The sequence below is a fragment of the Nyctereutes procyonoides genome, unplaced genomic scaffold, assembly GCF_905146905.1.
Source record: "Nyctereutes procyonoides isolate TBG_1078 unplaced genomic scaffold, NYPRO_anot_genome, whole genome shotgun sequence".
NCBI lineage: Eukaryota > Metazoa > Chordata > Mammalia > Carnivora > Canidae > Nyctereutes > Nyctereutes procyonoides.
This window is the reverse complement of record NW_026575030.1, coordinates 3,424,018-3,447,375: the sequence shown is the minus strand read 5'-3', so window position 1 is coordinate 3,447,375 and position 23,358 is coordinate 3,424,018. Positions and strand designations below refer to the sequence as shown.

Here is a 23,358-nt window from a genome sequence, read left to right as displayed (position 1 = left end):
GATGGTTTAGGACAGGGCCTCAGCTAGGCCCTTAGGGTGGACACATAAGGGAGATCTATTTTCTTCCTTCAAGGTGGTGGTTCTCCACCTGGGGTGATTTTGTACCCCCTTCCCCTGCCCAAATAGGACGTTTGGGATGCCTGGAGGAAGTTTAGGCTATCACTGTTGGGGTGGGGGTGGGGGTCACGTAGGTGCTGACCACTCCACAGTGCCTAGGAGAGCCCTCTGCTCTGCCTCCATTACCTAGGATTTTGGAATTAGGAGCTGAAACAGGCTCATTAAAGGTTTTCCTCTCTCTCTCTCTCTCTCTCTCTCTCTGAAGGGAGGAAACATGACCTGATGCTTCGTGCCATTTTTACTCAGTGTCCCTCTTGGGGTGGCCTCGATGTCTTGGTCGCAGGTCCCTGCGCAAGGAGGCGTTTCCCACCAGGGGCCTCCCGGAGGAGGGTGACATCCTCGCCCGTCGCCTGCTCCGGGTTCAAGTCTCCCCGCGGCCGCTGCGGGTCCGGGCCCGCGCCCAGGGCCGCGCTCCCCCGCCCCGCGCCTCCAGCGAGGCCCCGGGGGTCGGGGTGGACCAGGGGCGGGGCTCCTGGGGGCGGACTTCGGGAGGCCGCGCGCAGCCCGGCGGAGCTCGGGGACCCCGGGGGCGCGTCGTTGGGGGGACAGTGGGGCGGGGGAGGGCAGGGAGGGCAGGCCCGCCCCCCCACCCCCCACCCCCCGGCCTCGGCCTCGGCCTCGGGCGGCAGGTCGGGGGCGCCCCGGGGTGCGAGCGCGCGGAGTCCAACCCGCTGGCCGGGCAGGGCCCGCAGCGGCGCCGCGGAGCAGGGCGCGGAGGTTAACGATTAACCGCGGAGCACCCGCCCCTGCAGCTCCGCGGAGGGGCCCGGGGGCGGGGGGCGGGGGGCGGGGGGGGGCGCGCGGCAGCCTCCCGGGGCGGGGCGGGGCGGGGCGGGGCGGGGCGGGGCGGCCCTTCCTCCCCGCGCCCTCCCCGCCTCGCGCACCCCCGCCCCCCGACTCCGCCCCCGGCCGCTCCAGGAAGTCTCCCTGAAAGCACCAGAAACTCCAAGTCACTTTTTCCAGGTGAGCGCGGGTGAGGAGGCCCCGCGGCGCGCACTGGGCGGGTCGCAGCAGCTTTGGCCTCCGCGGAGGGGCAGGAAGGGTCTGCGGACCTGGTGGCCGCCGCCTTCATGGCTTCACACCGGGGCCCCGGCAGTGACTGCTCCTCTGTCATCGATCACACCCATGTGCCCGAGTTCGAGGTGGCCACCTGGATCAAAATCACCCTCATCCTGGTGTACCTGGCCATCTTCGTGGTGGGCATTCTGGGGAATAGCGTCACCATCCGCGTCACCCAGGTGCTGCAGAAGAAAGGCTACCTGCAGAAGGAGGTGACGGACCACATGGTGAGCCTGGCTTGCTCGGACATCCTGGTCTTCCTCGTTGGCATGCCCATGGAGTTCTACAGCATCATCTGGAACCCCCTGACCACGCCCAGCTATGCCCTGTCCTGTAAGATCCACACTTTCCTCTTTGAGGCCTGCAGCTACGCCACCCTGCTGCACGTGCTGACGCTCAGCTTCGAGCGCTATGTGGCCATCTGCCACCCCTTCAGGTATAAGGCCCTGTCGGGGCCCTGCCAGGTGAAGCTGCTGATCGCCTTTGTCTGGGTCACCTCCACCCTGGTGGCGTTGCCCTTGCTTTTCGCCATGGGAGTCGAGTACCCACTGGTGCACGTGCCCAACCACGCGGGTCTCTCCTGCAACCGCACCCGCACCCGGCACCACGAGCGCCCCGAGACCTCCAACATGTCCATCTGTACCAACCTCTCCAGCCGCTGGACTGTCTTCCAGTCCAGCATCTTCAGCGCCTTCATCATCTACCTCTTGGTCCTGGTCTCCGTGGCCTTCATGTGCTGGAACATGATGCAGGTGCTCATGAGGAGCAACCAGGGCACGCTGGCCAGGAAGGGGCAGCCACAGCAGCTGAAGAAGTCAGAGAGCGAGGAGAGCAGGACCTCCAGGAGGCAGATCATTATCTTCCTGAGTGAGTCCTGGGGGGGGGGGGTGCGATCTCAGAGCTGGCCTCCTCCTGCCCCACCCAGAGGCTGCCTGTGCTCCCCCTAACCAGAAATCTTGCCTTCAGAGTGCACAGTCCCCTTTGTTGAGCCTGAAGAGGCATTGATCTGAACCTCTGGATGTTTCTTTCCCATGTTTTGGGAACCTGGGTTACAGTGAGAAGAGCCCTGGGCCAGGAATCCGCGTGAGCGTGTATTCCAGAAGAGCAGCTCTGGGACTCTGGCAAGCCACACAATACCTGGAGTAGAACGGAGCTAAATAGACTGAGAAACGTGAGGGTCAAATTAGGTAATGTGGGGGAGGTGAAAGTCCTCCAGCAAGGACCAAGGTCTGTGGAGATAAAAGGGAACATTCTTATCTGGCCCATCTTTTCATCTTTTCCCAGGAGCATGTTTCTCAGGCAATTCGATTTTGTTCCCATTTTTCTGCTCCTTGGAGGAGCAAGGCTGTCTGGGGCTCGCACTCCCCAGGCTGCAGCTGCCTTCCCCCAACAGTGACTTCCCAAGTCTTAAGAAACTGGAGCTCCCAGACACCACTCCCCGGGGTGCTTGCTTGGGTTTCTGCTGCGGTGGGTCAGGTCCTCACCAGAAATGGGAAGTGTGGCAGGGACTGCCCGCCTATTTGATCCAGAAACTCTGGTGTCCCGGATTCCTGGGACTTCATCGATTATCCGAAATAGTCAGTTCTGGGCGGAGAAAGCTGTTTGTTTTCCAAACTTCCGTTGTGGTGCAAGTAAAGTTGGGTCCTTCTGTGTGTCAGGGAGGAAGGAGCCCACAGTCCCCCAGGGCCCTTGCCAGTGTGGCATGGGGAAAAGGAATAAATCATGGTGCTGTTTGTTTTGGTGTGGGAAACTGGAGTAACAGGTTTCAGGGCCAGAGGGTTGATATGAAAGAAAAATTTGAAGGTGCATGAAGAGGGATGGGAAGAACCTGGTCTTGTCCCAGCGCTGCCCCTGGCTCTGCTGTGTCTGTACAGCTGACTTGACCTTTCTGCGTCTGGGTGAAATGAGAGGAGCGAGCTTGCAGTTTCTGGTTGCCTATTCTGCATCAGGGGCTGTGCTAGGTGGTTTCTATTTCCACTTCAAAGAAGAGGAATTTGAGGCTTAGAAAAGAAAAGATGTCCTTCAGGTAAGTATAGGTCCTACATTCTGACCTGGCTTCTCAGGGCCTGGAAGTGAGAGGCTCTCAGGGGCTTGTACAGGCTCATGTTCAAGGGAAAATGAAACAAAACAGGACTTGGACAAGGAAGGTGCTTACCCGGATTAGATTGGTGGTGTTGCTGCCTCCTAGGGAGGTGTAAGGAGTCTGTAGCAGGTGTCAACATCCGGGGATTTGGAAAAGGCACCCAACCCCACTGTCACCCACCTCCTGCTGCCCAGAGTATTCCAGGAAGGAGTAGATATTAGGTTGGCTTGAACATCCATTGAAAGGCTAGTTCTCTCTTCCCCCATATACCCTTAGGCATATCTGGATCTTTTAGCAGTAATTTATACTTTAGTGTAAATGAATCCCCCCCCCCCTTTTCGAGCACAACACACTCTCTCTCACTCTAATTTAGGAATGAAGATTTCACTTGACCAAGGAAAAATAATTGATATATCTTTGTTCTCTGTTGGACCAATCTCTGTGGGTTTTTTAAAAATTATTATTATTTCTCTGAATAGTGTTTTTTGTTTTGTATTTCCCCCCGGTGGGTATTATTCCAAGTGGCAGTCAATCTTCATTTTGTAGCATCAGATTGGAAAGCCACAGACTTTTACTTAGAGATGAATAGGATCTTGGGGATCATCTCATCCAGTTAGCAATTGCTTGGAATGAGTTTGTTCTCCCTGCTGCTCTCTTTCTTTCCTTCTAGTTCTCTCCTTTCTTATAACAAGTATGTATTAATCGCTCACTGCTTTCCCAGGCGTGAAGATTGTTGGCTGGCAATCAGGTGCTCAATGTATGATAATGTCTTAGGGGAATTTACCGTTTATATTTTAGCTCATTTCCTCTGCACTGGGTTTTCAAAGCAGTTCTTGCAAATGCCCCCCTCTCCCCGTGAATTTCAAAGAGCTTTTAAAAATAGGAACCTCACTAATTAACTCAAGTTAGGAAATAAATTAATGGAGTGAAGAGGAAAGAAATCATGGCCTGCCTCCATCAGATTAATACAATGCAATTTACTTGGTGGCTTTCATAAAACTTAGGCTTTGGGGCATTTTTAACCCAGAACAACTGCATCTATAAGTTGTTTACAAATCGCTGAATTTAGTATAGTGATTTAGCTCTCTTTTTAGCATTTCTGTTAACAGATGTATCAAATTAAAACAAATATTTGCTCATTTCAAACATATTTTGCATTTAATGTGAAATGTAAATGACGACATAGCACAAGATGTCTTTGGAGCTCTTGAGGCAATAAAAAAACAATTAAGGATTTTTCCCCCTTCATTGTTAAAAATGCTAACTTCTGCATAACAAGCAAAATTCATAAATCTACTCAATTGAGGGAGTCTATGTAGAAAATATTAATTTTTCTTCCTGCATCTTTTGCTGTTGTGTCTCAGTCTGATCGAGGTGCTGGGCTGGGTGAATCATGAAAAGAAACTTGAAAATCAGTGAGAGAAAAGATGCAGGGACTCTTCCTGGCTCTCAAGCAGTTTGCAGGAAAAACAATAATAATGTAAAAGTGCACATTCTGGAAAGCGTGAGTGTCTCTTGCCTCTAGTCAGTTCGGTGAGAAACCAGTACCAGGCTTGTTTCCTTTTGCAAGGTTATGGCTAATACAGCCATGGTAATACTTGCCTGATGCCCAACAGAGATTATTGGTTTGGAGAAGAGGAACTGCTGCATTTGGCTCTTTATTCCTCGAATGTTAAGGATATGCAAAATAAACTTTCCTTTCCAAAGGTTTTCCCAGACCTTCCATTATAATCATGGAGTTATTCACACTGCTTGTGGCATCTGGGTCCTCGGGCTCCCATGTTTGTATCTGTTGCACATGTGGCCTGCTGTCAAATGTCACCCACTCAAAGTGGAACTACAGAATAGGTTAAAAGAAGTATATATATATTTTTTTAAGAAGTATAATTTTAAGTAGTAACTTTAAAGAGAATAGGCAGTTGGGACTAGGTTACAGTTACCTCCTAAAGATCTGTAGGCAGTGATTGGCTTTCAACTATAGTCATATAGGAAGTTTTATAGATAATTGTGAAATTGCAAAATTAAAGAAATATCGTATAAGACTCAGAACTCTATAATAATCACACCCCTTTGCACTTTGATTTGCTCTCCTGAGTCAGGGAAAGGCCGAGTCGAATGTAGGGGCAGGAATTGCAGTGTCACCTTGGGGTGCTCATAGGAGAATATCTTGAATGTGGACATCATCGTGTGTATCTGGGTGGAAAAAAGATTAGGGGTTGCTGCTATGATGGACTCTAAAAAGGTTGATGTGTGTTTAGATGGCCAGGGAGAAGCAGAAAGGAGGAGCCAAGAATCGCATCCTCTGGGTTTCAGAACCCAGCTTTGGAGGTCAAGTCATGTCTTCTGTATGTGCAAGTCAGAAAGGACGGGGGTGATGGGGAGCAGCTGAGATGGTGACAGTGGGTCCTCTTTATCTGAAGATGGTGGGTACCTAAAAAGAACTATGAAAATTGGCTCCTTAAAATTAAGTCCCAAATTTCATGTGGAAAGAGGTTTGATTGAGACTTCATCGTGAAAAACAAAAGGAAAAATCATGAAAAGAAATTTGTCTTCTATTTTATGAAACATAGCTTATAATTAGATGTTAATTCTCATAATAATTTTTCCAGAATGAAACAAACGTGGCTTTTTTGAGGGCATAATTTTTCTGACAAAATTATGTGATCGCCTTTGTGTTCGATTTTCTCAGCAAGATGGTAAAGAGAGCTTTCTCCCAAGGGCTTCTCCGAATTCTTTGCTATTTAAATCACCCTCAGCGAAGCGCATCTCTTGGCATCATTCTTGTCAATTTTCTATTCTTTCAGGATTAACTGGTCTAATTTGGCCAGACCTTCTTTTGTCAGTGGCTTGCCATGTGATTCATGTGTTTCTCCAGCTCCCCTGTCTCTGACTTGATGAAGTTGTGCAACTTGTGTGTAGACTATACCCCCCAAATATAAGTAATTGAAAAATCAGTCCCTATACCCTAGTGTATACCAACTGATTACATGGAAACGGATGCCTTAAGATGCTTCTAAGAGGGGGGCACTTGACGAGATGAGCCCTGGGTGTTATACTATATGTTGGCAAATTGAACTCCAATAATAATAAAAAAAAATACGTATAGGAAAAAATGCTTCTAAGGTGCCAGACGGATTTTGGGTACAGTTGACCCTTGAACAACACAGGTTTGAACCTTGCAGGTCTATTTCCATGTGGATTTTTTTTCAGTAAATATGGTACAGTACTGTATGTTTTCCCTTTATGATTTTCCTAATAATGTTTCCTTTTCTGTAGCTTATTTTGTTTCAAAAATACAGTTTTTTTTTTAATCTATTCATAGAGACAGAGAGAGAGAGAGGCAGAGACACAGGCAGAGGGAGAAGCAGGCCCCATGCAAGGAGCCCGATGTGGGACTTGATCCCGGGTCCCCAGGATCACACCCCGGGCTGCATGCGGCACCAAACCGCTGCGCCACCGGGGCTGCCCAAAAATACAGAGTTTAATACATGTAACATAAAATGTGAGTTAACCAATGGTTGCTATTAGTAACCTTCTGGTTAAAAGTAGGCTATTAGTTCAGTTTTGGGGGAGTCCGAAGTTGAATGCAGATTTCTGAGTGTGTAGGAGTTGGCATCCCTAACCTCTGCATTGTTTAGGGGTCAAGTGTGGTTGCTTTTTCCTGATAAGTTTAAAAACTAGTCTTACAATCATGGTGCGATGAAATTTCTTATCAAAAGCTATTTCTTTGTCGTAAAGGCCCATCCCAGTGCGGTCTCACGGAGAGATAGTGCCAAAATTAACTTAATGACTTTTTAAAAGTAAGATATTATTTTAACTCAAATGTTTGGATATTGCAGGAGAAAGTTTTACCTCAAGTATTCAGGTTACTGTCTCTATTCTGGAAGGGAATTTATTGGTGTAGATGTGGCTGTAATAAATAGTATTTCATGTGTATTTTTCTCTTCGTGATATCTGTCGTAAATCGCAAGTGTCCTGTGATCAGCCTGGCAGACAAATATAATAATGCCGCTTTATTTTTATAATCAGGCTGTCTCAAAGATTTCATTTCTCTGTTGGAGAGATGCATAGTTCCCGTGGAAGGGGATATTGGAATCCCAGTCCCCATTCATTAGCTTGGCTGTCCATCTGTCTTAGTTGCATGCCTCACGGGGGCTGCCAAAGTGTAACAAGGCAGCAGAAGCCTCAGTCGGGCAAAGTACCCAGCTTATTAATGCTAAAACCACTCATAATAACAGCCATTTGTGAGTGGAGACAGCACAGAGGAGGAATATTGAATTAGGAGCCAAGGATCCCCCCCTGCCCCACTAGCCAGCGTCCCCTGATCTGCCACTTGGATGACACTGTCATCTCTCACTGCCTCTTCCTTCTATCCACAACCCGACTGACTCTCCACCTCTACCCCTTGCCTTCTTCACACCGGAGGGAAGACTGATCATCACTGCTGCTCTGAGGTCCTGCGAGCAGGTAAGTGTTCAGCCTCACCTCGGCCCTCTCTCTGGTGAGCACCTTCCTTTGCAAGAGGAGGGCACTTGACGGGATGAGCCCTGGGTGTTATACTATATGTTGGCAAATTGAACTCCAATAAAAAATATACACACAGAAAAAAAATGCTTCTAAGGTGCCAAATGGATTTTAGGTATAGTTGAACCTTGAACTTGGAAGAGCATGAGGTTCTGGAATGCCTCTCCTGCTTTGTTTCCGGCCTTGCTCTCCAGGTGAGAGACCCCGATGCCTCCATCATCACTGGAGGAATGGCCACGTCTGCTCTCGCCCTTGTCCAGGATCGTACCGCCGCCCTCAGCCCCAGCCCCATCAAATCCAAACCTCTGAGTGGCTTTCCATGGCTCTTACATCAAGGATCAAAATCCTTAACATAAGGCCCCTCGTGGGAACCTACTTCTCCAACTTTATTGAGGGCACTTCTCCCCTTCTGTTAGTCAGCATGGCTGTCATAACAAGGCACCACAGACTGAGTGGCTTGAACAGCAGATAGGATTGTTTTCACAGTTCCAGAAGCTTAGAATTCTGAGATCGGGGTGCTGGTAGGGTTGGTTCCTCGTGAGACTTCTTCGGTTTGCAAACAGCTGCCTCCTCACTGAGTCCTCCCTTGGCTGTTCCTCTGTGTGTGTGCACAGAGAGACACAGAGACAGAGACACCTCTAGTATCTCTTGTTCTTATAAAGACACCCATCCTGTTGGATTAGGGCCCCAGCCTTATGACCTCATGCAACTTCATTACATCCCTGAAGGTCCCATTTCCATATACAATCACAGTGGAGGTTAGGGTTTCAACATAGGTATTTTGGAGGGACATGATTCAGTCCACAGAACCCCTTAACTGCTTCACCCCCCAGGGCCCCTTCAGTTCCTACAATGGTTTGTGGTCAGGCTCCATCCCACCACCTGGCCTGGGTGTATATCGTTTCCCCTGGCCAAGATGCTTTTCTGCCTTCCTCGGTGCTCTGTCTGCCTCCTCATGTGCCCCCCTCATGGAGTTAACATCTTCGGATCTGCCCCTTGGAAACCTGGCCCATCCTCCCAGGCTTGATTAAAACTTCCCTTGCAACAAGCAAGACTCACGGTCAGAATTTTAGCTATCTCTTTTCTTCTGTACTTTTTCCCCCCTAGTTTTTCTCTTTACAAGTTGAGTTGCGAGATTATTTGATTGATGTCTTTCTTCTAATTCCCTGAGGGCAAGAGCTCTCCCTAAGTTTGCGCGACACTGTACCTCCATCCCAGCATAGTCACTGCGCACAGTAGATATTCGATGAGTACCTGCAGGCCGCATAAAGGAGCAAAGGAGCCTCAGCTTGGAAGTGGGAAGGGATATTGTTTACCCCTGGGCATGCGCTCCTATAAAAGTGGATCATACCTCACAATGCTTTTGGTCAGTCTGAACCTAAAGATGCTCTCTTTGAAAGGAATCTGATTCCTCCCAGCCTCCCAGAAAGTCAGGCCATCATGGAGGGCCCTTAAGATTTTCTGTCCCTTGAGCTAAGACAGCATCTGTGTTAATCAAGCCTCAAGTACCAGCTTTCACCGTATGTACCTGCTGGAGGTAACCATGGAATAAAAGTGATTAGGCTCATGTTTAACAGTCCTTGTTAAACCCTATTTAACAAGACGTTAATGCAGCGAGAGAACTTTCACAATGATTTCTTAGCAGGCCCTTTTGCCACCTGTTAACAGGGGGGAGGGGGGTACTCAGGGTTATGGGAAGAGAACGTGGTGGGGGTAATATTTAAAAAAAAAATTCAACCCATATGTTTCTCTTTCCCCTGAAATTGCACACACCAGTAGCCATCCCCCTCCTGTCTGAGCCGTGAGGCTTCTCGCCCCAGGGGCACAGGGCGCAGGAACCTCCTGGTACGAAGGTTTAGGTGATCAGCTTTCGGCCGGGAGCTGTATTGCTTGACCTCTCCAGCTAGACAACTGTCATGAAAGCCAGGCTTTAGTAAGTGATGAAAAGGGGCCACTAAACTGTATACATCTTCTTTACTGGATCACCAGCTCAGCCTGGTGGCCCAAATCAGCCACCACACAGCTAGTTTCAGGTAAGACCGTAGCTAAGTGGCTTGACATTTCTCCTTGGAAGTCACTGGAGGGTATTAAGGAGTAAAGTGGTACTCCAGATTGAAAAAGAGAAAGCCCTTCATTGGGCCACAATCCTGGTAAAGCAGCTGCTGCCAGTTAATTCCTCCTGCCGTTAGACCTCTGGCTCTTGGGTTTGTCAAATCTTGCTTCTGTTGCAGATCTCCTCGGCCAGAGACTAACTCTCCTTGCATCTCAGCTGCTTGTGTTTTCCTGGCACAAAGGGCCCAACTGCCCAGCATTGCTTGGGCTCAGGTCAGGAGGCAGCTCCAGGTTGCTGAGTGAGTAGCTCTATCTCTGTTGTGCCATGGCCTGCTTGTTCTTCACAATTTCAAGTCCCCATTTCTTCCCTGAAGCCTCCTACACTGATCTTCCTACAAATGATGAGCCATCTCAGACGTTTCTCAGGTGGAGGCATAGATGTGGTCTCCCAACTATTCTTGAAGCTCCATGAGACCAGGGACGTTGCACGCTCATGTTTTTTCAACCTTCCCTACTTAGGGGCTGGGGACGTAGTGGCTGTGGGCTTTTTTGTGGGTTCAAGGATTGAAATCCCCTGATACTGGCTGCTCTTCCTGGGAAGGATGGAAACCACATCAGCTATGATCCTTGGGAAGTCACTGTGGCTTTATCTGCCTTTTTTCTCTCCTTCTCTGTCTAGGTAGGCAGAAATTGCAGATGGCTCTGGAAATTCCCAGACCTTGGTGTCTACACACTTGCTCCACTTACTCAGTTGAGGTGTTGCCATGAAGGGATTTTGTAGAAGTAATTAAGGTCCCAAATTAGTTGACCTTAAAATAGAGAGATATTCCTTGTGGGCTTAATCAAGTCACATGACCCTTTAAATCTGGGTCTAGAGGTCAGAGATAGGGAAGGTCAGAGACTCAAAGAGGTTTGGTAAAGGAGTTTGATGAGCAGGAAATTCTCCACACTGGCTTTGGAATTTGAGGGGACCCGTTGTAGGTAATGTAGGTAGCCCAGAGGAGCTAAGAACCAGTAAGGTAATGGGGACCCAAATGAGCTCAGGTTTTCCTGAGAATTTCCCCCAAGAATATCCAGAAGAAAACTCAGGCTGGCCAATTACTTGAGAGCCTGAGCAGAGGTCCCAGCCATGTTATTATGTCTGGAGTTCTGATCCCCAGAACTGTGAGCTAATAAATAGACTTGTTTTAAGCCACTAAGTTTGTATTATTTTATATGTAACATTTGGAAACTAATGCATTCCCTGAACACTGATAAGGGGGCTGCAAGGTAAACATATGGCCTGCCTTAGTTATTTCTTTCAAGACAGGCCCAGTCTCTAGAACCTTATCCCTGATAAGTCTCACCTTCCAAGAACTACACCCTTGGCCCAGCCATTCATTGATTCACTTCCCGTTAACTGACGCTCCTGTGAAGCACTCCGCAAATAGGAAGTTTATTAAGCCCCAGGGCACCACGGAATTTTCATTAGACTTTAGATTCTCATTTGGGGAACTGAGAATGTATAGGTTTGGGTCACACCATCTGGAGTTTTGGAAACTGGATACCTTGGTTGTCAAAGGGGAAGACTAGTGGATTGATCTTCTAATTATTATCCTTTTTGGTAGCTCTTTTTCCTCATAGCCTAGCACTTAGTAGGCACTGGATAAATGTTTGGTGAAATGAGGAATGTCTAGGCTGCTTTGCTGCTTCCTGGAACCTTCCTCACCAGCTCCAAGTGGAAAAAGTGAGGAGGGAGCACCAAACGCTGTGCTGAAAACAAGTCTGAATGAGAGAGATGTCTTGGGCTAATAAACTTTACCATTTTCTGACATGAGGGTTTCTGCCAATTGAAAAACTTGACAAAATTTCCTATTTATACTTCCTATGTGTATAAGAGGCATTCAGGCAGCCAGAGGCTTTTGAGATGTCTCATCATACTGCTTTGCACATCTCGAGGGTGGCTGGATACTTGGAGAGCAGTGGCGTTCCCAGAATCTGACAGATGGGGATCAGGAGGCAAGGCTGCAGTGTCAGATTGCTATTGTACTTCTGAAATGTCTAACTGGCTATGAAACCAAAGGCATGCAGAAATGGGAGTCAGGCCCAGTTGGGAGCAACGAGGTTCATTGAACTTATAGAGAAAAGCCATCTTCTTTCTCTAGTGAAGGGGGAAAAAAATCCAAATTACCTTAGAAATAAAACATCATACACAGGATGTTTGGGCAGAGCTGAAGTCATTTGGTCTTTGACTTTATGTATTATTATTCTTTGGAGGACATGATAAACTCACCAGAAACAAAGCTTTCTGGGAAATTTATGGATTTGCTTTTTATATGCTACAATTCTGAAGGATTAAATATCGTGTTGAGATGACAGCTGCATATTTTGTTTATTTAAAGGATAGCTGATGGTTGTCACAGTTTTTCAAGTTCAAGTTTGTCTCTACAGAGGAGGCAAATGGGAGGCCTTGGTGACTGAAGGTTGTTTTCCAGAGGATAATGGAAACTTCCGTAGAAGCAGGCTGTGTTCCTTCTTGGATTTGGGGTTTCATGACTACCAAATCTCTTGGAAGGCCCACTTCCTCTGGGAAGCCTTCCTGGACTAACTGTCCCCTGTTCCTCCAGCAGGCCTTTGAGTTTCATTTTGGTGGTTGATCCATCAAGTATGTATGAAAGCCTAAAATATGCGTGGTATCATTTGGACTTCAGAGATCAAGATACTGACTGATTTTCCCCTTCAAGGAGCTTGGTATTCCTCTAGTTGGAGCATCAAGATATAGACGTGGAACTTTATAGAAAGATGCTGTAATATGCTCTTGATGAAGGATCGGGGTAATGGCTGTTTTAGAAGTGAGCCAGTTCTGGGCTCCAGAATTTTTAAGAGTAATTAAGTGGACTTCACTCCCCCCAGAGGTATTGTCTGCAGTCCTGATAATCACACCGTGGTGTATGGATTTGCAGCATCAACATCAACTGGGAAAATGTAAAATACTGAGTTTTGTGCTGCACTCATACCAACTGAATTACCATCTGTATTGTAAACAAGACCTGTGATTGCTATGCACGTCTAACGTATGAGAAGCCCTCATCTATGACACTTGGAGGGGATTCTTTAACTCAAATAGAACAGAAAAAGATGAGCTGGGAATGGCTAAACTCACCATTTGTAATAAGAACTATGAAAGTTTGTTGTGTAGTTGTAACAGGTAGGAGTTTTTCTAGGACATTTGGCCTTCAAGAAACTTTACATTACTGTTTGTTTGTTTGTTTATTTTTAACACTGGATGTGGAGTGCAATCTGGGGCTTGAACTCATGACCCTGAGATTAAGACCTGAGCTGAGATCAGGAGTTGGAAGCTTAACTGACTGAGCCATCTAGATGCCCCTCATATACTCTATTTTTATTTATTTTTAAGATTTTTAAAATTCATTTATTTTAGAGAGAGAGAAAGCATGAGTAGGCTGGTGCTGGGGGGTGGCAGAGGGATAGGGAGAGAAACTCAGGCAGACGCCCCAGTGAGTGTGGAGCCTCACACAAGGCTTGATCTCATGAACCATGAGATCATGACTCAATTGGAAATCACAAGTTGGATGCTTAGCCAACAGAGCCAGTCAGGCACCCCTACATTCCTTTTTTTAAAAAATCTGGACCCCAGCCTCCATTTGCAGAGCAGTGAATACTCAATCTCAGTCAACACAGCCATGGTGTGTGTTGCGGGCAGGGGAGGCAATGCGAGGAGCATGGGAGTGCAAGTGGCACTGGTGCCATGGGTCCTAATGATGGTGAATGTACAGGTTCATACAAGCAGCAGAATTATATGCAGTGTAGAATTATATGCATTTTCCAGGATTGCTCAAGATCATCACCCACTGAGATTTGAGCTTGGACCTGACTTCAAAGTCCATGTTCTTTTCCTAAACAGGAAGGCGGTCTCTTAAGAGGATGTGTTCTACTAGGGGAATTTTTATTGGTGGTGAGGGGATGGGGAAAAAAGAAACCACAATGCCACGTGTAATGTACATTTTCTTGCTTTTAGGCTACCTGGCAACTTTAGAATATTCTTCTTGTGTTTGGAGGAGTTCCCTGTCTTTGAGTCCTGCTTCCTAGAGGTAGTGGTTGGAAACTTGCTTTCCCAGTATCCCTTGCAGCTAGGGTACAACATGTGGCCTGGGTTGCAACAATCACCTGCGGTGGCATGAGATGCTTATTTGGAAGAGAGTGATGGAAAGGAGCAGCAAGCACGTGGAGTCTCCTTGGGAACAGGGGCAGTGTGTGACAAAGTGGCATGGAGAGAGAGAGCAGAGCTGCTTTTAGAGCAAAGACGAAAGAAATAAGGGTAACATCATAGGCCAGGTGTTGGCAGTGCCTCTGTGGTAGAGTCTCCATTGGTCTGGTGGTATAATCGGATGTGATTCTTGGTTGCATAACCAGTTCTCTGACCCTCCTAGGGCTTATGTAAAAACAAAAGCAACAACAACAACGAAACTCCCACCTAGTAGCTTCATTTCTAGTTTAAAAAGGAATGGGCTTCGTTGTTTGCACTAAGGACTCTGTATGACCAGACAATAGGTAATAGAGCAACTGGTTTGGAATCGGGGGCCTACAGGGGAGCAGTGAACAGTGGCTCTAGATTGGAAACTAGATGGAATCGAATGAGAAGGAAGTCAATAGCTAGTGTAAAGGATTCACACTACATATTAGAGGCAATGGGGAGCCATGGAAGGCTTTAGGGAAGAGGAGTGGCAGGAAAGAAAGCTGGAATCTAATGCAGCCATGGTGTGTGTTGCAGGCAGGGGAGGCAATGTGAGGAGCATGGGAGTACAAGTGGCACTGGTGCCATGGGTCCTAATGATGGTGAATGTACAGGTTTGACTGTGAAGTGTTATGACAGGTGGTAGTTGTCAACCCCGAACACAGAATCATGTGTGGAGTGTGAAGCCATGCCCCTCTCCATTTATGTCAAAATCTTTGGAGATGAGGCCCTGGGCATCTGTATTATATTAGTTCAGTAACTGATGCCAGTGGGGTGCCAGGACTGAGACCTGGGGATGAGGGACTTGGAAAAGCAGGCTGGGCCTGGAAACCTTTTTGGTGGCTGTGCCAACATTCCTTGACTGCAAGCCGCAAAGCCTGATCTTGACTTATTCAGAAGAAAAAGATAGTTTCTGGAAGGATAAGGAGTAGCTCCCAGAGCCAGAAAGGCTAAAGAACCAGGCTTAATCTAGGGGATGAAGTTTGTGGCCAGCCTGCTCGGGCTCTACCCTCAAGGTGACCTTAGCTTCCGGCATCCTGTCTTCTTTGTTGTCACTGTATCCAAGGTCAGATTCTCAGGGGTGGCTCTTCCTGGACTGGCCTGGGTTGTGCTGTGCTCCCTGGGGAGGCTACGAATTAGGACAGTGCCAGCAAGACTCTCTGTGAGGAGAGGCGTGTTCCTCACAGGAGAGCCAGCGACAGAGCCCAGAGCAGGAACAACAGAGTGGAGTGGAGTTTTTCCCTACTCTGTTCTTGTGGGTTGAGTTTTGTGGAGTTTTTCCCTACTCTGTTCTTATGGGTTATCTCTCCGTATCTCCTCTTGTCCCTTACTGAGTCCCCAGGAGTGATGTTCCCAGAGTTGGGTCATCTCAGTGTGCGAGCCAGCTGGAAGCAAGGGACAGAGCCTTTCCCTTCCAAAATGTGGCTGTTTGACTGGTTAATGCCAAATCCATGAGGCGGGTTTCCTGCCTGCGAACCTGACTCATTCACCCAGGTCGCTGACCAGGTATTAGATTGTGGTTTGTCATCACCACAAAATCAGTTTCTATCTGAACCTTGGCCTGGAAAACAAAGGTCACCAGCCATGCCTTCAGGTCACATATGCCCTCTGCTTCCTTGGGCATCTTCCAGTTAGGTCTTAATACTACGCTCGCCTTCAGCCAGGACTCCTTGTTCCAGTTGTAAAAGTCCATCTTTGATGTTCAGTATGTTTACCATGCAAAATAGGGAGGAAGTGAACCACATTCATTGCCTTCTGGAAATTGAAACCATTATTTGAGAAAGAAAAAAGTCACTTGGGAAGAGCTTTGTTTAGCAAATGTTTTAGTCTCATGTTGTAACCCTGATTAATCTTTGATTTTTAAATCAGCTAGATTCCGTTACTGGGGCAGTGACTGTTTGCCTCTCCCAGCAAGGTGAGGAGCAAGGGGGCTGCTCTCCAAGGCACAGTCTCACAGTCTCTCCTCCTGATGGTGTTTTGGGGGTGGGAGTCACGCACCCTGAGCCTTCTCTGGGGAGCCTGACTTGAGCTGCGTCCAGAGGTCAGGTGGTGGGAGTGGGACATGTGTGGCCTTCACAGTCAGCAGCTGGGTTCTGAGCGTGCAAGGACTCTGTCTTGAGTGGTGCGATGATGGCAAGAGTGGTGTGTTAGTTTCCTGTAACAAAGTACCACAGACCTGGTGGCTTAAAACAACAGAAATGTGTGCTCTCACAGTTCTGGAGGCTGGGAACCTAAAATCTGTTTTACCAGGCTGAAATCAAGGTGCCAGCAAGGCCATACAACCTCTGGAGCTCAGAAGGAGAACCCCCTCCCTCTTGGGCTCCCCCCAGTGTTTGCTGGCTGCTGGCCTCCTAGGCTCCATGTTACTCCATGTTACTCCAGTCTCTAGGGCCAGCATCTTTGAATCTCCACCTGCACCGCCTTTACGTCATCTTTTCCTCTGTGTGTGTCAAATCTCTGTGTCTCCCCTCTCCTAGAGGTATTATCTGAGAAATTATGGCCCACACTATTAATTCAGGATCATCTCTCTGGCTTAGGATCCTTAGCTTAACCACATGTGCCAAGACCCTTTTTATTTATTGGGTAACGTTTATAGATTCTAGGGATAAGGACTCAGTATTCTGGGGGGACCTTCCTCAGTCTACTAGAGGTGGCACATGGATGCAGAAGTATAAATTGAATGTGGTACGTGAGCATAGTCTCCTGAGCTATGGAGAGATGCCACGGAACATGAAAAAAGGCATATGTTCCAATCCCCGTTCCATCATTTCCAAGTATATGTGACCTCGGGCAAAGTGGCTCAGAACTTCAATTTATCATCTCTAAGTTGGACAGACTCTGACCTCAAAGGCTGATATGAGCTTCAGTGGGAAGTCTGTGGAGGCTTCAGGGCAAAGCCCGGCAGAAGTAGGTCCTCAATAAAATCTACTTTCCTATAATGACCTGGCCATATTGCAGAAAGAATTCTGGTGGGAGACTAAGGAGGACTTTGTTTTAGTTCTTGCAAGCCCACTGGTGTATGATTGTCAGTGCACGGAGGGGGTGAACTTGAGGAGTTTGTCTGAAAAGTCACCCTAGAAATACACAAAAGGAGGATCTGGGTTCTAGTCTTTAGTACTCCATGGAGTAGAAAAACTGTGAAGTCTCCTCTCTATTGTAAAGATGCATGGACGCAGCCCTGCCTGGTAGAAACATAAACATGTTTTCAGTTCCTTTTCACAGAGTAAAAGTGGCAGCCCAGGAAGGGTGATTCTGGATGGCTTTGAGGAGCCTCTGGAACATTCTCAGGTAGCCCTAGCTGTGTGCTCATCCCAGTTGGAGAGGTTCAGGCTCAGACGCTCCCTGGGGTCCCTATACTTCTGAAATTGTTTGCCTTTGACCTTTCCTCTGTGGGAAGTTACTGGAAGAGCAAGAGCAGCTCCAGGCCCTGGCAGCCCATTCTGGGCAGGAGCTGTTGATAAATGAATGTGTTGATGTTTTCTTCACGCACCTGTAAGGCCAGGGCATTATTGGCCATGGCAATCGATATATCAAAATGAATTTTTGGAAGAGTGTCATCAAGCTGAGCTTTATTTCCAAAAACACACAAAAAACTCTGCCCCAGGGAGGGAAAGATGACTTTCATTGTGAAATAAACAAAGTTGATGGCTTAGACATTACTTACGTCTGCTACTTGATCTGAGACGTAGGCGCTGGGGTAGCCAATTGTTCCCAGAATCCACATTCCCGACACCCATTAAAACTCGTGGCGCTGAAATCATGTTCTCTCCATTTTGCCCGTTTTAATAATAATAATGAGAACGTTAAAATGACATTCTGAATTTATATTACACTTGTCTGCACGGCGCTCTGAGCACTTTCCAGACAGTGTCTCATCAATCCTTGTCACAAGGCGGTAGAATGTTGGTGGCAGGTAACATTTGCAATTGTATTCAACTTAGTAGAGACCCCTGGGCTGGAGGAAATTCCGGGGATTTGGGATGACGCTGCCTTGTGGATAGAGAAGAGGTGGAGACTCTTGAGTTCTGGTTTGGCTCTCTGCTTTGCCCTTCTCTCCCTGCCTCTATTTCCATCTGTCAGACAGGATAACAATACCCTTCAGCCCCCCCAGCAATGGGATGTGGAAGGGTTGTGAGGGCTAATCCTGTTCGCAAACTTTTGGTCTTTTGAGTACTTGCTTTGTGCCCTGTGTTCTAAGAACCCCTTGCGTATTCATTCATTGGATTCTCACAAAGACCCTACAAGGAGGGTACAGTTATCTACTCTACAGATAAGCAAATTGAAATGCAGGGAATTCAAGGAACCTGCCTAAGGTCCCACAGCAGTTAGGTAGCAGAGGTGGGTTTGACTCTAGGTGGGCGGCCTGCAGAGCCTGTGGTATTATCACTTTGTTAAGAGTTGCTTGGACTTCTAGATTGCAAACAGTGCACAGGCACACGTGTATGCTTGCACACGCAGCAAACAGAAGTTTCACCAAGCAGTATCCACCTGCCCTTACCTGAGAATGAGAAAGGCAGTTAGGTATTTTTTATTTATTTCATTAATAAAAACACCAGCCTGAGCCACTAAATTAATGTTATGATTGCAGGTAGGGCTTGACCTACAGTTCGAAAAGCTTTGCACTGCACCGTATGCCTTACGGATGATCAGAGGAATGAGCCTGGGAAGAGAGAGGTGGGGGGTGTATGTGGCGGGGTGCATGGAGGCTCAGAGGAGGCCCGAGAGTGTGGGCTGAGGCTCTGGGTCTGCCCCCCACAGTGTCGCCTCCTGGGGCGACCAGTTTGTGTCTGAAGGAGTGTACCCAGGCCTGTGAGGGGGCCCAAGTGGTAGCCACCTCACAGCCTTCTGCCCTGCTCTGTAAGGGTCTTTATAGCGTCTCCTCAGCCTGCATGCCTGTGCTTCACCTCTGAGGGAAACCAAGGTCTTTACGGAGCAGCCATCATGGGCTGGGCCTGTAGTTACCAGGCTGTGTGTGGGAATGCTCCAGAGAAGCGTCTGAGGCCTGGTTTCTGACTCAAAGGAAATTGCAAGCCCTCAGGACGGCAGGCAGACAGGTGAAGGGAGAACCAGAGGCACCTGAGAGGTAAAAGGAGCCGGATAGCCTCAGATTCGAGTCCTACTTGCCTCCTCCTAGTGGTGAGACCTTGAACAACACACTTGCCCTCTCAGAGCCTCTCTCTCTCTCTGGCTACACTGAAGCTCTAGTGAGAGAATGATGGTGGGAGGGTTTGGTGGAGCATAAAGTGTTAGGAGGAGGTGAGCAGCCACTGTCATAAGCAATATTGCCACATTCTGAGAACCTAGTGTACCGGGGAGTGGCAGGGGTTAGGGGAAGGGGTGAGTGTGCTGTAATAGTCAATGAAGACTTCCTGGAGGAAGCAGCATTTGAGCTGAATCTGAAGAGGCATTTTTGGCCAGAAGGATCATGGTTGCACTCAAGGGGTGGACAGAGATACTCCATCTCTGGCTAGTCATGTGCTGTTCACGCTTATGTCTGACTCAGATAAGAGGATTCTGAGCTGCTTTCCTGAGTTTTACATGCCCCATTGGCCTGAGGTCACCGGCACACAACCACTTAGTTTGTTTAGGCCAGGGGTCAGCAAACACACAGGCAAGGCCTGTTTCTTACAGTTCCTGAGACCTGTCATGTAAGCCTGATTTTTTTTTCCTACAGTTTTAAAGAACTGTAGAAAAAAAAAAAAGGAATATGTGACAGTGAGTATGTGGCCCTATAAGGCCTAAAATATTTACTGTCTGGCCCTTTAAAGAAAAAGTTGGCCAACTTATGCCTTAGATCCCAAAGTGCATGATCGTTGTTTTATATTGAAGGTCTTACTTAGTTCTGAATCACCCTTTACTCATTCTTCCTGTCCTTCTGCTACATCCTAAGGGCACTGGAGAGAAGGGAAAAATATGCACATAATTGCTCATTTTCTTGCTGCATGGCTGTCAGGAATTCCCTTGCTTTCTTCTCATGGCATATTAATATGTAGCACTGAGCATGTATATATTTAGTTCTTTTGACGTGTGGCACATCAGTGATTAGTGCCAAATGCCAAAATGCTGCTACAGCCGTGATGCCATTTATAATAACATTCATAAGAATATTCCCCCGTGACACAGCTTTCCAGTTCTCCAACATAAATAACCCGGGAGGCCAAATTGCAAACATGATTTCTCTTCATGCTCCACCTGGCCATTTGTAATAGGCAGGCAATGCGAAATTTGATCTTAAACAAGCAGTTCAACCTGGAAAATCATAATGTAGTCAGGCCCGTCATTTATTTTAAAAATCAAAAGAAAACCAAAGGTGAGTGGCTACTGTGTGTGTGCGTGTTTGTTTTTAGCAATGGTGCCTTGATGACAAGCTAATGTGGGGCTCAAAATAAAGGTGTTGTGGGTAGAAATAGCCTTTCAGACACACTGAGACAATATGCCAAGAGGCTCTTAGCAAATGGCCGTGAAGGAGGATAGATTACTTTAACAGCTCTGTTGAAAATATAGAGTTGTCCAGTGCAGGTGCCTCAGACACGGCTACACTTGACAACGGTGGGACTTTTGTTACGGGAAGATTAGATGCCTTTGGATGGGTTTGAGATTGTCCTTGTCTTTTCCATGTAGAAAAATGCTACCACTTAGAACAGAAAGTTGAAGAAACATCCTGATTGAATGCCTTCAAGAAAAGGGATAGTTTTGGGAGAAACACTTTAATTTGCTTCCGACGATTGTTTGGGGGTTCGTTCCTGAAGTGGTTTCATTCCGATGTGGGCTCAGATGGCTCTGAAGAGAGAAGTGAATTGTTTTTATTAAATCCCAAGGAACACAGAGTGTTCGTTCGTGCATTTTCCTGAGTCCTCAAGCACGTCTTCCAGAGCACAGCCTAGAGACTAGAGGTGGCCGGGATAGGTTTGCTTGTTTGACCAGTGCTTTGCTGTCGGTTTGTTAAAGAGTTTGAGGCCTCTCAGCTAGCACGAGCTGCCCCCAGCTTGCCACAGGTATCCCTGTTCAGAGGCACCAGACTGTTTCACACATTTGTCTATGAAGGGATTGGGAGTTCAGGATACACGGTCAGGGGCTGTGGGCTGCACCAAAACGTGGCACCTACTTATGTCCTCCCTACCCAGCCAGCTCGTGACTGCGGAACCCCAGCAGGCGAGTCCGAGAGGCTCAGCCCTTCTTGTAGGGAAACAGCCCTGCATCCCACTCTGCAGATGGCAATCCACAAACCCCAGCCTCCTCCAAAGGACAGAGTCCTTCTCTTGCTGCTGCCATCCCTGGAGGAAATGTTGGCTGAAGGGGCAGCAACTGTTTTCTGGCAGTGGCTAATTACAGGGGGTACTGTTGTGATAGAAAGTTGTGGAAAGTGGGGTGCCTAGGTGGCTTGGTCAGTTAAGCATCTGACTCTTGATTTCAGTTCAGGTCATGATCTCAGGGTTGTGGGATTGAGGCTCTCATGGAGCCCCTGTGTCGGGCCCCATGTCTGCCCCATGTCCAGCCCATGTCTGGCTCTGCCTTCTGTGGGAGGTCTGCTTCTCTTCCTCTCCCTCTGCTCCTCCACCTGTTTGCTCTCTCTCTCAAATAAATACATCTTAAAAAAAAAAAAAAAGTAAGTTCTGAAAAGCCCCTTCTAGCTGCTCCACAATAGGCTGAACTGTGCCTCTTGGCTTGACTAGGCCAAATGCTTGCTGAGTTGGGAGTGTGGGTTGCTGGGCCCCAGTCCTCTCTCTGTTCCTTCTTGGGGGTGTGAACCGAGAGGCCTGCACAGCTTCTCAGGGGAGGGGCGTGGTGGGGTGGGTGATACATTGCTAGAGGGAAGGGGGAATAGTAACTGGAGATGTCCTTGACATTAATGTGAGTTCCAGAAGTGGGCAACTAAATGCCAACCTGGTGCTTGGATTAATGACTTGATGGGCACAAGAAAGAGATTGACCAGTTAATAAAGCTTAATGACTACTGATGTCAAGGTCAATGGGGAGGAAGGGATTAATGGTGAACACAGTTTAAGTGCTTTAGAGCATATTCAGGTTTGGAACTTTTTCAGTCATTGGGATTAATAAAAAATAATCACAGGTTTGTCATTAGTGTGAGAGAGAGAGAGAGAGAGAGAGAGAGAGAGAGAGAGAGAGATGAAAGTGTCTCCATTACAGCTGGCACCAGGATGGAGATGAGAGACACCTGTGCCCTGCGTAGGGTATATTTTCAGCAACTCCAGGAGCCTGGGAGCTCTCAGAAGTAACGTTCCCTCTGGCCTGCCCTCCTCTGTCCTCCTGAAGGACTGTCCTCTGCCTTTTGTCCCTGTGAGTGAAGGCCTTGGCAAACAGGCATAACTATTGCGATTAAAAGCCCCAGCAGGCTCACTTTTAGCTTGTGTGAAGCCTGCCTTGAGTGACCATTACTATTCTTCATTTCTTGATTCTTTCCCAAAATAAGTATGATGTTCCTGTTTCTTGCCAGCCTCTGCTCTAGGCCTCAAAGTGAGGGGAATATTGCCTCCCCGCCCCCACACCACCGTGTGCTCCCTAGAAGCTTCTAGTACAGGAAATGAGAAGTGTATATAAGTGACTAGGAAGCGGGTCCCCGTGTGGTATGGTGGTCAGGGCAGGCAGTTCCCTGCTTACAAATACACTGCATTCCACAAGTTAGTTTATAAACACTTGGTTTAGAAACTGGGCTCATTTTCCAGTAGAGACCTTGTTTCGTGCATGAATGTGTTTTTTTTCAGACAGCAGATATTTACTGAATGCCCCTTGGAGGGAATTGAGAATACCAGGAGGAATAAGACTTGCAAGGTCCTTCAAGCTGGGGGGATATCGGCACTTAAGATAGAAATGCAATGAACTGTGAGGGTTGGGGCTCTCTATGGGGAGGGGTCTGTGTAGAGGTACCAGGTGGGCTCTGATCCATGGAGTCATTGATACACCTAAATGACTTACTTCATCTTCTTCCTCTTCTTCATCAACTCCAAGCTTCCATTTCTTCAGTTTATCCATTGTGCTAGGTGTTGGAAGGAAGTCAACTTGCTTAATTTGAATTTACACGTGACTAGGACTTATGGGGGTGTCAGTAACCCCCTGAAAGGGAATTTTCTGTGTCTTCCTGATGTAAGATGCAGATCGTTTAAGGTCTAGGCCTGAAAAGAGACTCTTCAGGCAAGGGAAGAGCATCTATCCTGTGTTCTGACCCAAGCTCATGAATGAAATTGTACCTGCTTCTGATTATTTAGCTTCAGGCCCCATCACACCTCCTACTGGAGCGTTTCTCTGCTGCGGCGGAGTTCTCTCATAATTAA

General features: G+C 47.7%; 1 protein-coding gene across 1 annotated transcript in view; it reads left to right on the top strand.

Annotated features, from left to right (window-relative positions):
- Positions 1–1,027: 1,027 nt before the first annotated feature.
- Positions 1,028–23,358, top strand: part of GPR39 (G protein-coupled receptor 39) — a 201,439-nt gene continuing 179,108 nt past the window's right edge. The window contains exon 1 of the mRNA XM_055316290.1: positions 1,028–2,043. Coding sequence (XP_055172265.1) covers positions 1,188–2,043 — 856 coding nt within the window. The 5' untranslated portion in view covers positions 1,028–1,187. The remainder of the gene's footprint in view (positions 2,044–23,358) is intronic.